The sequence below is a fragment of the Hylobates moloch genome, unplaced genomic scaffold, assembly GCF_009828535.3.
Source record: "Hylobates moloch isolate HMO894 unplaced genomic scaffold, HMol_V3 SCAFFOLD_6, whole genome shotgun sequence".
NCBI classification, from domain to species: domain Eukaryota; kingdom Metazoa; phylum Chordata; class Mammalia; order Primates; family Hylobatidae; genus Hylobates; species Hylobates moloch.
In genome coordinates, this window is record NW_026652281.1 from 156,246,748 (window position 1) to 156,259,787 (window position 13,040).

The window sequence follows — 13,040 nt, forward strand, 5'->3', positions numbered from 1 at the left end:
AGGCCTTGGACATGGGGGAGGCATTTGGGGGACTTGCTATAGGCATTGTGGCCCCAGATTCTGAGCTGGTTTCACCAGTGACTGACTCTGCAGCCTGATCCTAGGAACGGGGGTGAGCTGGCACCGAGGTGGCACTGCAGCTGCACACCCAGGTGCTGGACCCCGCGCCTGCAGGCCAGGCTGGCTCCTTGACTTAGCAGGGAAAGGTCGCTGCTGATGCTGGCTGGGGAGGCCCAGTGCCAGGCTTAGCTGGCACGTTGGGGCACAGACCAAATGAAGCCAACCGCAGGGGCAGAGGGAGATGCCCAGGGCGCTCACATTTGAGGCACACACTTCATTAACCCTTTATTACAAGTCACGCTCTTGTAGAAGTATATGTGGACTTACGTGAAAAAATCAAATGTATCCAAGAATAAAAAACACAGCACATAAAGTAGTATATGCATTCCAGTGTTCGCGCCAGAGACAGCGGGCGCCCAAGAAAAAGCTCTTCTAAAACGGCCTGACTGGGGCAGGCCGGGTGCGAACGGTTCCGGGCCTCAGGCACAGTGTGGGGGCCGCCTGCCTCCTCCGCGGCCCGGCGGGCGGGGGCAGCACCAGCTCCTAGGGCCTCCGGGCCAGCGGCGGACCCCAGGCCGGCCCAAGCCTGGCGCCAGGCAGAACCCTTCGGGCGGGGCTGTATCTGGCCCTCCGGGGACGGCAGTGATGACATCCCCAGAAACGTGGGCTTCAGGGCTGGCCACAGGGTACCCTCGGAAGCCCACAGCTTAGTCGGCCTTTTTCAGGAAGATCTGGAAGAGCCGGACCCAGGGTCAGCACGGCCTCTCAGCTCCGCCAGGGTCTCCCTGGCTGCTCCCCGTGCCTGGCCTGGCCCTGCCCAGCCTCACCTCGCTCAGAATCACCCACACCGGGGAGTCTGTCTGGATCGAGAGGCGCAGTGCTTCCAGAGGGCCGAAGGCTGGGTCCACCTCTCCCTCTGCCACTCCCTTGTAGAAGGAGCCTGGGGGAGGGCAGCGCTGAGAGGGTGTCCCCGAACCCCAGCCCAGCCCACGCTCTCCCCCAACCCCTACCCACCGATCTGGAGGTAGCCATCGGGGCTCCGAGGGTACCGGAGGGTGGCGGTGCGGCCCTCCTGCAGGGCCTCCTTGTCTGACTGAGGGTTCTGGGGACAGAATCAAGGGCTGAAGCAGGTGGCCGCGGGAGGCCCGGCCTCAGTGCACACCACACCTACCGAACTTACGTCGAAGGGCAGCACCTCCACAGACGTGTTGAAGAGCTTGTCCTCCGGGTGCTCGATGTTCCCACTGCGGAAGAAGAACCTGCAGCCAGGCAGGCCTGTGAGCTGCTGCGGGGGCAGCGCTCCAGCACAGCACCCAGGGCCCAGCAGAGAAGGGCCAGGCCTGCGCCAGGGGGGCCCCCCAGGCAGCTGTCAGGCTGTGCAAAGAGACCAGGGCCTTCCTGTGGGAGGATGGTGACGGGAACATCCCTGAGCTCCTAGGGGCTGCCTGACTTAGTCCTCACAAGGTAGTTACCATTAGGAGGCCCACTGCAGATGAGGAAACTGAAGAATGTGAGGAGAATTTGCTGGTGGAGCCTACACCCTGGTGGCCAGCCAGCCCCGCCCCCATTGCAGACCCAAGGTGCTGGCACTGACCGCTCCAGTCTTAGAGGCTGGAAGAAGCGGAAGCGGATGAAGTCCCCCGCAGCAGGGGTGAAGGCCCAGAAGAAGTCCTCACGCAGGTAGGCTTTCTCCAGGGTGAAGTGCTGGTACGTCTTCAGGCTCGTGCTCACCTCTGCTGGCGGGTTCACATGCTCCTTCCGCAGTGCCTGCTTCCCAAAGTCCTTGTCCTGCAGCAGAGGAGGGACAGCAGCGATGGCGTGGGCCCCGACCTTGAGCCCGGCCTAGGGAGAGCCTGCAGCGCAGCCCACCTTCAGCTTCTGGATCTTGCCAGCCAGCGAGGAGTGAGTGCCCACGTGCTGGAAGAGGGACGGTTTGAAGCGGATCCGCAGGTTAGCCTTCTGCCGGTCACAGTGCTTCTGTGGAGGGTGGGCAACACCCCAGGGCTCGGCTTAGCCCTCCTTCCTCAACATGGCCTCTCCTGGGGGCTGCCAGGGCCCTCCCACAGCTGACAGTGCCTTCTCTATGTGATCAGATAGAGGACAGGGACACAGTTTGGGGTGGAGGTTGCCTGCCCCTTGGCCCTGCCCCTGCCAGTCCCACCAGCTCTTGCTCACCGCATCCTTCTCGGGGTTGCAGACTTTCACCCACAGAATATGGTCCAGCAGCCAGTCGATGGGCTTGTCCCGGTAGAACATGAGGATGAACTCTACAATCAGGCTCAGGTCCAGTGACTTGAACATCTTACCTGGTGGGGAGGGGCCTGAGTGGGCAGTGCTGCTCCGCCTACTTCCTTTCTCCCTGCAGGGGCCCCGGAGAGTCTCACAGCAAACCCAGGGGCCGGCTTCAGGCAGGTGTGGGCATAACGGGGCAGGCGGGCAGACAGGTGATGAGGGCAGACATGTCTGACGCACAGGCAATAGGAACAGGCCAGGCAGGGCTGTAGCACGCACACCAGGCAGGGCCCAACCTGGGCAAAGGCTCACAGCGGACACTGTGGGACTGGGAGAGAGGATGGCAGAGGCAGGTGGGACTGAAAGGCACCCTCAGGTAAGGGGAGGGGCACACCAATGAAGCCCAGCTGGGAGAACTCCAGGATCATCCAGTCCTCTGAAGGCTGCTGCAGTGCGAAGTTCTTCATGGTGCTCAGGTAGTTGGGCTTGGCCACGATGTCATCCTCCAGCTGCGGGGTGAGCAGAGAGGGGCTGGGGCTCAGGAAGAGCACCCAGATGGACCTGACCCATCGCAGGGCAGGGCAGGGCAGGGCAGGGCAGGGCAAGGCAACACAGGGCTTGGGGCTGACCTGCACGTAGTAGATGCCTTTGGACTGTGCGTACATCATGAGGAAGCAGTAATCGAGGTTCTGTTTGGTCCTCCACCTGTGGGCCGGGGCGGGGCCTCAGGAGTTCAGACCCCTCCACCTCCTGTGTGGCTCCGCAGAGAAGCCGCTGGGTGGGCAGCTTCTGTCCCCCCACCCCCATGCACGGGTCCTCCCATGGGTAATTCAGGGCACTGCAGGGAAACGCCCTGGACTCAGACACCAGTAGATGGGTTCTCAGCACAGGTGGGCAGGTTGCTGAGGGTATGGGGGAGTAACTAGTACCTGACTCTCTCCTTGGGGTCCCCAAAGGACTCTCGGAGGCGGGAGAAGTCAGGGTAGAAGTGGGGGGAGGGTGAGATGACCTCCAGGAGCCCAGAATGGATCTCCGTGGGGAACCTGGGGGACGGGAAGGCCCAGTCTGTATGCAGCCTCCAGGGGCTGAGGGGGGCCGAGCCCACCAGACTGTGGCTCTTTCTTGAGGCTCACCCAGTGCCAGCCCCCCACCACCCCCTACACCCAGCCAACTGAGGTAGCAGAGCTCCAGAGGGGCGGGGCCGCTTCTGCACACCCACCCCTCCCCAACTAGTTCCCTGCCTCCCCCCAAGATAGGAAAGGCACCATCTTACGGGGAGGCAGGAACCTGCCAGCACAGCACCCCGCACAGAGCTCTCCCGCCACCAGCTCTCTGGGGCCACCAGTACTCACAAGGCCTTGATGTTCTCTGTCACTGCCGAAGTGTACTGTGAGTCAGTCTGTGGGGAGACCAAGTACCCTCCCTTAGCCCTGCTGCTGCCCCAAAAGGCCTGGAAGGGCTTGGAGAAGGTGCACAGGCTTCAGATGCCCCCCACGTGGAGGGAACGAGCCTGCTGTGCTGAGGGCAGAGTAAGGGGCCCCAGAGACAGCCCTTTCCCTTTGGGACTCGCATGACCAAGGACGGGGGAATGGGGGGGTGGGTAGGGGTAGAGGGCACCAGAATGCCCTTTTTCAACTTTCTATCTCAGAACATTTGCGAATGAAACTAGCAACTGAACTTCCAACAGCTTTCTCCTCGGAATGGCTCCTGCTGTCAGTTCTGCACCGCGGGGGCTCCTCTGAATGTCCCCCAACCCCGAGTCCCGGTTCACTCGCCTCGGCGATCAGCACCACGATGACGGAGTCCTCCTTCTCCTGCGGGCTCAGCTCGGAGATGAGCGAGTGCAGAGTGTCAGTCAGGTACGAGTGCACCTCGCGCCGCACGCTCGGGATGCCCATCACTACCGACACTATGGGGGACGGAGGTCCGACGCTGGAAAGGGCGCGGGGGCCACCCGTCCCCCCCACCCCGTGCTCCTCCCTGTCCACGCCCATACCTCCGGTGCGGCCCTGGCCCACGCGCACCGCGGGCTGCAGACTGCTCTCCTTGGCCAGCAGGTGTGGCAGGTGGTGGAAGACGGTGGGCAGGTGCAGCACGTGCCGGTGTGAGCCGTTCCACGGCTTCAATCGGGGGTCCTCTGGGTGGGTCGGGAAGGATCGGGGCTGAGACTAGGGAGCCTACAACCAGCCCGCCCCCGCCTTTTCCCCCTCCCGCCTCAGACCTCACCTGTTAGGCGGCTCCAGGTGCGATTGCCGTCGCCGTCTCGCAGCGCCTGCCTTTCCGATACGGCCCTCTTGATCTCGTCCAGCACCAGGTTGAGCTCCTTGGAGCGCTTGAGGCTTTCCTGCTCAGCTGCGTGCAACCGATCGCGCAGCGCCAGGAACTCCCGCTGGTAAACGTCCACAACGTCGCCTGCAGGTGGTACGCAAGCCGTCACGAGGGGGCAGTCTAGAGCCGCCCTACGGGCCCCTTCAGTGTGCCAGCGCACACATCTGGGTGCTCATCTCTGCAACAGCTCATTTACATCTGTTGTGCCTGCCACACGTGACATAGCTGGGGTCACTCTAAAATTACACTGACACTAATGCTTGTGGGGAGAAAAACAGGGGAATTAGCCCTCTTCCAGTACTCTCCCCTACCGGGGCTTATTTTATCCTCTGAGGCGGCATCTGAAACGAGAATACGATTCCCAGACCTAGGTAGGTGGATCCTAAGCAAGGGCTGGAACAGCCTCAGACCGAATCCGCTCTGTCTGTTGGCCTCCAAAGCCCACTCTTGCTTTTTGCAGCACATGCTCCTTCCAGGGGGTGGGCTACCCAAGGTCCTGGTGCTAGTTCTTCACTGTCCTTGTAGCTGTCGCTGGTTGCTCACCCTGCACTGGATTCTTAGCCTCACAATGGCCCCGGGGGTGGCTGCTGCAGTTCCAGGAGCTCACCTCACTTCATTGCTCAGGTGAGCAGATGAGGTTGAGAAACCCGCCCTGGGGCTGCTCAAGGACAGTCGACAGCAGCAAGGGGACTAGCTCTGAATGCCCTAGTGCCTGTGTCTCTGGAGACCTGTGCTGCGCCTGGGGCACCCTGAAGGGTCTGCATGCCACCCCAGGGGGCCCATGTCAGAACCTCCAGCTGGGCCCAGGCATGAGGGCTGTAGGTGGATGGGGCAGCACACAGGTGGGGCTGCCGGACAGTAGAGAGGCACCATCAGTCTGGGAAGGACCAGTGAGCAAGAATGAGATCAACAACCTCCTGGTGGCTCGGTGCCCACAGTCCATGCAGCAGGACGCTCAGGGCCTCTGCCAGGCGAGCCTCTGAAAACCTATGTGGCCTACAAGGCCTTATGTTTCCAAGTCTCCAAGTTTAAGAAGCCTGACAGAACTCCCTCTACCCCCAGGCAGCTCTTCCATTCCTTGATCCTTGGTGGCTTCACAGACCCCAGAGTTTCGTGGGATGGCCTCACCCCACCAGCAGCCCTGTGCATGATCAAGGTCACGATCAGGCAAAGTTCAGTCACCTCAGGGCACACCCCTTTCCGAAACAGAGGCAGGAGGTCAAAGTACCAAGTGACCAGGGAAGAGGAAGGGGTGGACCTGAGCAGGAGGGAAAGGTTTAAGGAGCAGGGAGCCAGGTAGACCTTCCCTGAGGTATCTCTTACTCAAGAAGCTAGCCCCCACCCTCCCACACCCTGCCTCTCTGGGGCTAAAGGCTGAGGCCAAGCGGAGCCTCTGGACAGCCCCTGGCGGGAGGGAAGGGGGAGTCAGATTACCAGATCTGCCAGGCTCCACGCTGGGCTCAGGGGCTGGGTTACCCTGGAAACCTAACCCCTTGAATGCAGAGCTGGCTACCCTCAGGGCTCACCCATTGCTGGGCGACACCAAGGTGTAGGCAGCGGTTGCCCACAGGGATGGGACTGGAGGTGCAGAGGCCTACAGAGCCATCAGGAGTGGGTTCAGGGCCACCTGCACCTGCAGGTGCACCTCCCTCCTGCCTAGATGCCAGTCCCCGCTTGCCTACTTACAGCCACTGCCCACCCCCACCCTGGCTTTCTCTGTCCCACACGACTGCCTCAGATGGACAGGCTGGGTGGGCAGTGGTGGGTGAGGCTGCCTGAATCACCCTGGCAACAGCCTGCGCCTTACCCTGGCTTCCTTCCTAGGGGCCTCCCCTCTCCCCCAGGTCCTGTTTACCAGGAGGTAAAGGGCCCCACGGGCTCCGGCCTACACCAACCCTTCTGTCATTTCCCTGCGCACTGCAGGCCCTGGCCCTGGGCAGCCTCCCCCGCCTGCCAGCTCCTCCACCCGCCTTGCCCTCAGCTTCTCTGACTGTGGGTCCAACTCTGTGACTGCCTCCCCATGGGCCGGGCCCCATGCCAGGGCTCTGCCAAGCCATGCTGGCAACCTATAGCCTTCGGGAGCTGGGTAGGCAGCTCAGGTGAGGAGAGGGGCCAGCCTGGGAGCCCCTGCCACACCTTCTTGCCTCAGGGCCACATTGTTAAGTGCAGCAGCAGTGAGGCCTGGAGGCTGTGTCACCCTCCCCTGGAGGCGAGTCATTAGGACACCCTGGGGCCCACAAACCACAGTTCCCCCTGCTTCCCTTTTGGTTGGGGAAAGATTAAAGAGCCAAGCTGGGGCACAACCTTTGTGCCCTGTACTCAGGGAAAAGGGACAGGCTCAGAGGGGCATAGGGACAGGCTCAGAGGGGCATAGGCAGATATCAGGCCCGATAACGGTCTGCTGTCACCATGCATGTGTGTGGCAGGTGTCTGCCTTCTCTCCAGATCCTGCAACCTCCTAGGAGTCAAGGAGGGTGTCCGTCATTGCTGAAGGCCAGGCCTGGGGAGGCAGACAGCCTGAAGGCTGGGAGCGCTGCGTGGCTGAGACCCTGGGCCGCCCCCAGGGGTCTGCCTCCCTGGGCAGATCCTCAGCAGGTGCTTGGCCGAGGGCCACAGTTTGAGTGCTGGCAGAGCTGCTTCACAGGCTAGATGGGAAACTGGGCCCCAAACCCTTCTCCAGGGTCCACTTTGCGTTGGTCTAAGAGGCTGTCCTGGGCTTGACCTTGGGTTTCCAGGATGATGCCCGCACCTGCTGTCCTTCCTCTCTGGCTCCCTGCCCACCTCCTTCCTTCCCTGCAGATTCCACTTCCTGGGTCCTTCCCTCAAGTTCCTGGACGCCCGCTGGCTGCAAAGTGGAGGCCAGGTTCCGATCTGGCCTCAGACTGGCTAAGTCTGGTTTCACCAGGGGCTTAAGACAGATTTTCTACATGTGACAATGAGATGGGTTCACATAAGAGCCCAGATTCCTAGCTTCTCTTGAGGCCTCCAAAGACCTGGTACTACTGGGTCACCACAGAAACAGTGACAGCCCCTCGACAAGGCAGGCCTAGGTCACCCCCTACTCATGCCTCACAGGATCCTTAGGCTTCCATCCCCTAGGGGCTGGGCTCTTGAATCTAAGTGCTCCCCTTCTTTGCTCTCCTGTTCCCCAGGCCCTCAGCCAGCCTCCTGGATGCCCCCCAGACAAAGTGGATGCCACGGAGCCAGTGCCTCTCCCTCACTCTCCTGTCCTGGAGACTGGCTCCCTGTGGTAAGCCAGGCTTGCAGAGGTGGTTCCTGACATCAATCCAGGGGCATGTGGCTGCTGTGGGAGGCACACACTGGCTGAGGACAAAGGGCAAGGGCTCATGGCTCTACCCACGGCTCGAAGAGCATGCCCCAGCCCTTCAGATATGGCCCCACCTAGGCCTTCATGCCAGTGTGCTTTTATAGTCACCCTGCCAAGGACCCAGAATGTCCTTCCCCAGGTGACACACCCTACCTACAGAGAATTCTGCCCCAGCCATGCCTGCCCTTGATGATATACCCCACCACCACGGCCTCTGCCCCAGCCATCCCTCCCGTGTCAGGCAGGCTCCCGGCAGAGTCCCTGGGTGATGCCTCTCTGGCCCTGGAGCCCCAAGGCCAGCCCAGGCCTCTGCCCTGACAGAACAAGTGCGGCAGGCGGGCGTGCTGGCAGAGCTCGGCGTGGGTAGATGGAGCTCGGAGGGTCCGGAAGGGTCCAGGTCCCCTCGCCCTCCTCCTCAGCTTCTCTGGGGTGGCGCTCCGGGACAGGGAAACAGGGAAGCAGGTGGCGGGGAGGCCGAGGGGCAGCCGGACTCGGCACGCTTAGGCCTCCAGCAGGCAGGCAGGCAGGAGGCCACTCTCCCGGAACCTCCAGGCCGGGGGAAGAGCGCCTCCGAGGGCTCAGGCCCTACCCGGTCCCACCATCGCCAAGACCCGCCAGCCTGGCGGCGGGGGGCTATCGGTCCGCACCCTCCGCCTGCAAAAGCGCTGGGCGGACGCAGAGGGCGGGGGCCAGCCCGGGAAGCTCGGGGTGCGGAGGACGGGCTGGGGCCGCACGGGAGCGCAGGGCAGCAGGGGCCAGGCTGGCTGAGGACGCCTCCCTCCCTCCCCCGCTCCCACAGGCCGGATGCTGCCGAGGCGTTCTGGGCGCCGAAGGGAGTCTCAGGACCGGGTGTCACGCCGGGGTCGCCCAGGCCGGCGCGGGGCAGCGGGAAGCAGGGTCGGGGGGGTGGTGCCTGACCGCCTAGCGGTGCCCTCGCGCCTGTGTCCCTCACGCCGCCCCAGCTCCTGCCCAGGTGGCTGTGGCTGGCGTTCCGGGACCTCTGTGACCTTGGGTCTCTGCCCCTCTCCGAGAACCCCAAGGGTCCCCAGCTCAGCGTCGGGACAGCTGCGCCCGCGGAGTCCGGTCCGGAGCACCCACGGGCGCGGCCGGCGCTGGGCGGGCAGGCGCAGCCCGGGCCCGAGGAGAACGCCGCGGCTCCAGCAGCAAACAAGTGGGGGAGGGTGGGAGGGGCGTCCTCTGCGCCGCCCGGGCGGGGAAGGGGCGCCTGCGTCGGCTTCCGGCCGCCTTCCGCGGCCACCGCCGGGCCCGCTCCCGCCGCCGACGCCCAGGTGCGCCAGGTGCGGGCCAGGCCGGCCGGGCGGGGGTTGCGCTCACCTTTCTGGCCGCTGAGTGCCGCGTACCAGGACAGCGAGAGGAAGGCGCACAGGCAGAAGAGCAGCAGCGTCAGGAAGGTGCCATTGCGGAGCCTCATCTCCTCGGGTGCGCGGCGGGCGCCCGCGGGGCCGAGGCTGCATGGCCCGGGGGACCGGGGCCGGGGCGCAGGGATCGGAAGGCGGCGGCGGCGGCGGCAGGGGCCCCGGCCCCGGGGCGGAGAGGGGCGGGGGGCCCGGGGCCGGGCGGGGACCGGGCCAGGGAGCGCGCCGGCCGCTCCTCAGGGCGCAAGCTTTGTGCCCTGTACTCAGGGAAAAGGAACAGGCTCAGAAGGGCAGAGGCAGATATCAGGCTCACTGCAGATATCAGGGGCGCGGGACACTGGCGGCCTCGCCTCCGCGGCAGGGCCGGGCCGGGCCGGGCTGGGCTGGGCTGGGCTGGGCGGCGAGAGCCGCGGCCCGGCCTGGATCTGGGGCCTGGATCTGGGGCCTGGATCTGGGGCCGCCGCGGAGTCGACGGCGCAGGGCGGGGCGGCCCGGATTTAAAGGGGCCGCAGCACCACCGCCGCCGGCGCCGCGAGGGGGCGGGATGGGGTCCGGCGCCTGGAATCCCGACCGGCTCCCGCAGCCCTGCGTGGGCTCGTGCGAGTCGGCCTCAGGTAAGGCCGGAGTGGGAGTGCGGGTCGACCGCAGCCGGGGTGGGCGGCGGGGGCGGCGCTCCGGGACCCCGGTAGTCTTCTCGGCAACATCTCCTCCGCGCGCGGACCCCGACCCCACTTGCACGTTCTTGGGGCTCTTTCCCGGGCGTGAGGGGCTCTGGGTGGCGCGGGGGACTGGGCGGTTGAATGCGGGAGCGACTGCTGCCTTCGCCGCTGCCCAGGGCGCTTCCCCGCTCAGGAGCTTCTTCTGGGCCGCGGGACGGAGGTGCGCAGGGGCCCGGGAGGCGGGAACAATGGGCCGTTCTAGGGGGTATCCGGGCCGATGTTCGTGGATGCAGAGCAGTGACCAGCCCAGAACCGTACCGGCTTCCCGGGGCAGGGGCGGCCTGAGCGCGCCGCTAACGGGAGCAACGGGCCCTGTCCCCGGTGGTGCAGGTGTCACTTCGCCCCGCCCAGCACAGCCCACTATTGATGGGGGCCCACGCCTTCATTGGGGTTTTTTTTTTTTTTTTTCTTGAGACGGAGTCTCGCTCTGTCGCCCAGGCTGGAGTGCAGTGGCTTGATCTCGGCTCACTGCAATCTCAGCCTCCCGGTTCAAGCGATTCTCCTGCCTCAGCCTCCCGAGTAGCTGGGATTACAGGCGCCCGGCTAATTTTTTTTTTTTTTTTTTGAGACAGAGTCTCGCTCTGTTGCCCAGGCTGGAGTGCAGTGGCGCAATCTCGGCTCACTGCAACCTCCGCCTTCCGGGTTCAAGCGATTCTCCTGCCTCAGCCTCCCGAGTAGCTGGGACTACAGGCGGCCGCCACCACACCTGGCTAATTTTTGTATTTTTAGTAGACACGAGGTTTCACCGTATTGGCCAGGCTGGTCTCGAACTCCTGACCTTGTGATCCGCCCGCCTCGGCCTCCCAAAGTGCTGGGATTACAGGCGTGAGCCACCACTCACGGCCCATTCGCGTTCTAATTTCAGGCGTTCCTCAATCCTCTGTGGAACCAGGAAGGGCGCAAATTATAAAGGGACTGGCCCAGCGCCGCCTCTGGGCAGGCTTTGGGCAGCTCCTGGCCCGCTGCCGGCTTGGACCTCCCAGTCCTAGGGGCCCGGTTCCCGGTGGAGGCTGCAGGGACCTCTGCCCCGCCTGCCCACGGGAGGCCCGAGGGGCTGGACTCAGACTGAGATTGAATGCGGCTTTGTCTTCTAGTCCGGCCCCGGCCCACACCTGGGGCTGGGTGGAATCGGGAGCTTCGAGGGGTCTGGACAATTCCCCCGCAGAGAGATTGATGCCAAGAAGGGGGTGGACGAGCCAGAGGCTCAAGTGGGCTAGATCCTGAGGCCCTGCGTTAAAGGACAGGGCTCCCCACTCAGTGCTCCTGGAACTTTCCGCACTAGAGACTGGGGCTTGTAGGAGCCTTCTAGAGGAAACTGTCGTGTTTTCACAGATGTCTTCTATTTGTGGCAAAGGATAATGGCTTTTCACTTAGGTTGTGACATAAAGGGCCTTAGAAATTGTTAATGAGTTACTTAATGTTAAAACTTAGTCACCCAGAGGCCGGGCACAGTGGCTCACGCCTGTAATCCCAGCACTTTGGGAGGCAGAGGCGGGCGAATTATGAGGTCAGATCGAGACCATCCTGGCTAACACGGTGAAACCCCGTCTCTACTAAAAAATACAAAAAATTAGCCGGGCGTGGTGGCGGCTGCCTGTAGTCCCAGCTACTGGGGAGGCTGAGGCAGGAGAATGGCGTGAACCTGGGAGGCGGAGCTTGCAGTGAGCCGAGATCGCGCCACTGCACCCCAGCCTGGGCGACAGAGCGAGACTCCGTATCAAAAAAAAAAAAAACACAAAACAAACAAACAAAAAAACAACAAAACTTAGTCACCCAGGCCCTGTGTCACCGGTGGCTCATGCCTGTAATCCCAGCACTTTGAGAGGCTAAAGCAGGAGGATCATTTGAGCTCATGAGTTCAAGACCAGCCTGGGCAACATAGTGACACCTCATTTCTATAAAATTAAAAATTTTAAAACAAATTTTTTTGGATTTTTTTGTAATTAATTAATTAATTTTCTTTTTATCTTTTTTTTTTTTTTTTTTTTGAGACGGAGTCACTCTGTCGCCCAGGCTGGAGTGCAGTGGCACCTTCTGGGCTCACTGCAAGCTCAGCCTCCCGGGTTCACACCATTCTCCTGCCTCAGCCTCCTGAGTAGCTGGGACTACAGGCGCCCACCACCACGACCAGCTAATTTTTTGTATTTTTTAGTAGAAACAGGGTTTCACCGTGTTAGCCAGTTTGGTCTCGATCTCCTGACCTTGTGATCTACCTGCCTCGGCCTCCCCAAATCCTGGGATTACAGGCGTGAGCCACCATCCCTGGCCTTTTTTTTTTTTTTTTTTTTTAAAGACGGAGTCTCGGTCTGTCGCCCAGGCTGGAGTGCAGGGGCACCATCTCGGCTCGCTGCAACCTCGGCCTCCCAGTTTCAAGCGATTCTCCTGCCTCAGCCTCCCAAGTAACTGGGATTATAGGCACCCGCCACCACGCCCGGCTAATTTTTTTTTTTTTTTTTTTTTGAGACAGAATCTCCCTCTGTCATCCAGGCTGGGGTGCTGTGGCACAATCTCGGCTTACTGCAACTTCCGCCTCCCGGATACAAGCAATTCTGCTGCCTTATCCTCCTGAGTAGCTGGGATTACGGGTGCACGCCACCAAGCCCGGCTAATTTTTTTGTATTTTTAGTAGAGATGGGGTATCACCATGTTGGTCAGGCTGGTCTCAAACTCCTGACCTCCTGATCCACCTGCCTCGGCCTCCCAAAATGCTGGGATTACAGGCATGAGCCACTGCGCCTGGCCCTTTTTTTTTTTTTTTTTTGAAACGGAGTCTTGCTCCCTGGCCCAGGCTGGAGTGCAGTCGAGTGATCTCGGCTCACTGCAACCTCCGCCTCCCGAGTTCAAGCGATTCTCCTGCCTCAGCCACCTGAGTAGCTGAGATTACAGGCGTGTGCCACCATACCCGGCTAATTTTTGTATTTTTAGTAGAGACGGGGTTTCACCATGTTGGTCAGGCTGGTTTCGAACTCCTGACCTCAGGTGATCCACCTGCCTCGG

General features: G+C 62.2%; 1 protein-coding gene across 1 annotated transcript; it reads right to left on the reverse strand.

The window, feature by feature from the left end:
- Nucleotides 1-332: 332 nt before the first annotated feature.
- On the reverse strand, nt 333-9,674 carry MGAT4B (alpha-1,3-mannosyl-glycoprotein 4-beta-N-acetylglucosaminyltransferase B). Its single transcript, XM_032158877.2, has 15 exons — nt 9,284-9,674; nt 4,519-4,704; nt 4,289-4,429; nt 4,068-4,201; nt 3,645-3,691; nt 3,222-3,335; nt 2,922-2,997; nt 2,687-2,801; nt 2,236-2,366; nt 1,930-2,037; nt 1,655-1,848; nt 1,241-1,319; nt 1,075-1,162; nt 888-1,000; nt 333-791 (listed from the first exon to the last, which is right to left on the reverse strand). The coding sequence occupies exons 1-15, from the start codon at nt 9,378-9,380 to the stop codon at nt 768-770; spliced, it is 1,647 nt and encodes a 548-aa protein (XP_032014768.1). The 5' UTR covers nt 9,381-9,674; the 3' UTR covers nt 333-767.
- Nucleotides 9,675-13,040: the final 3,366 nt, after the last annotated feature.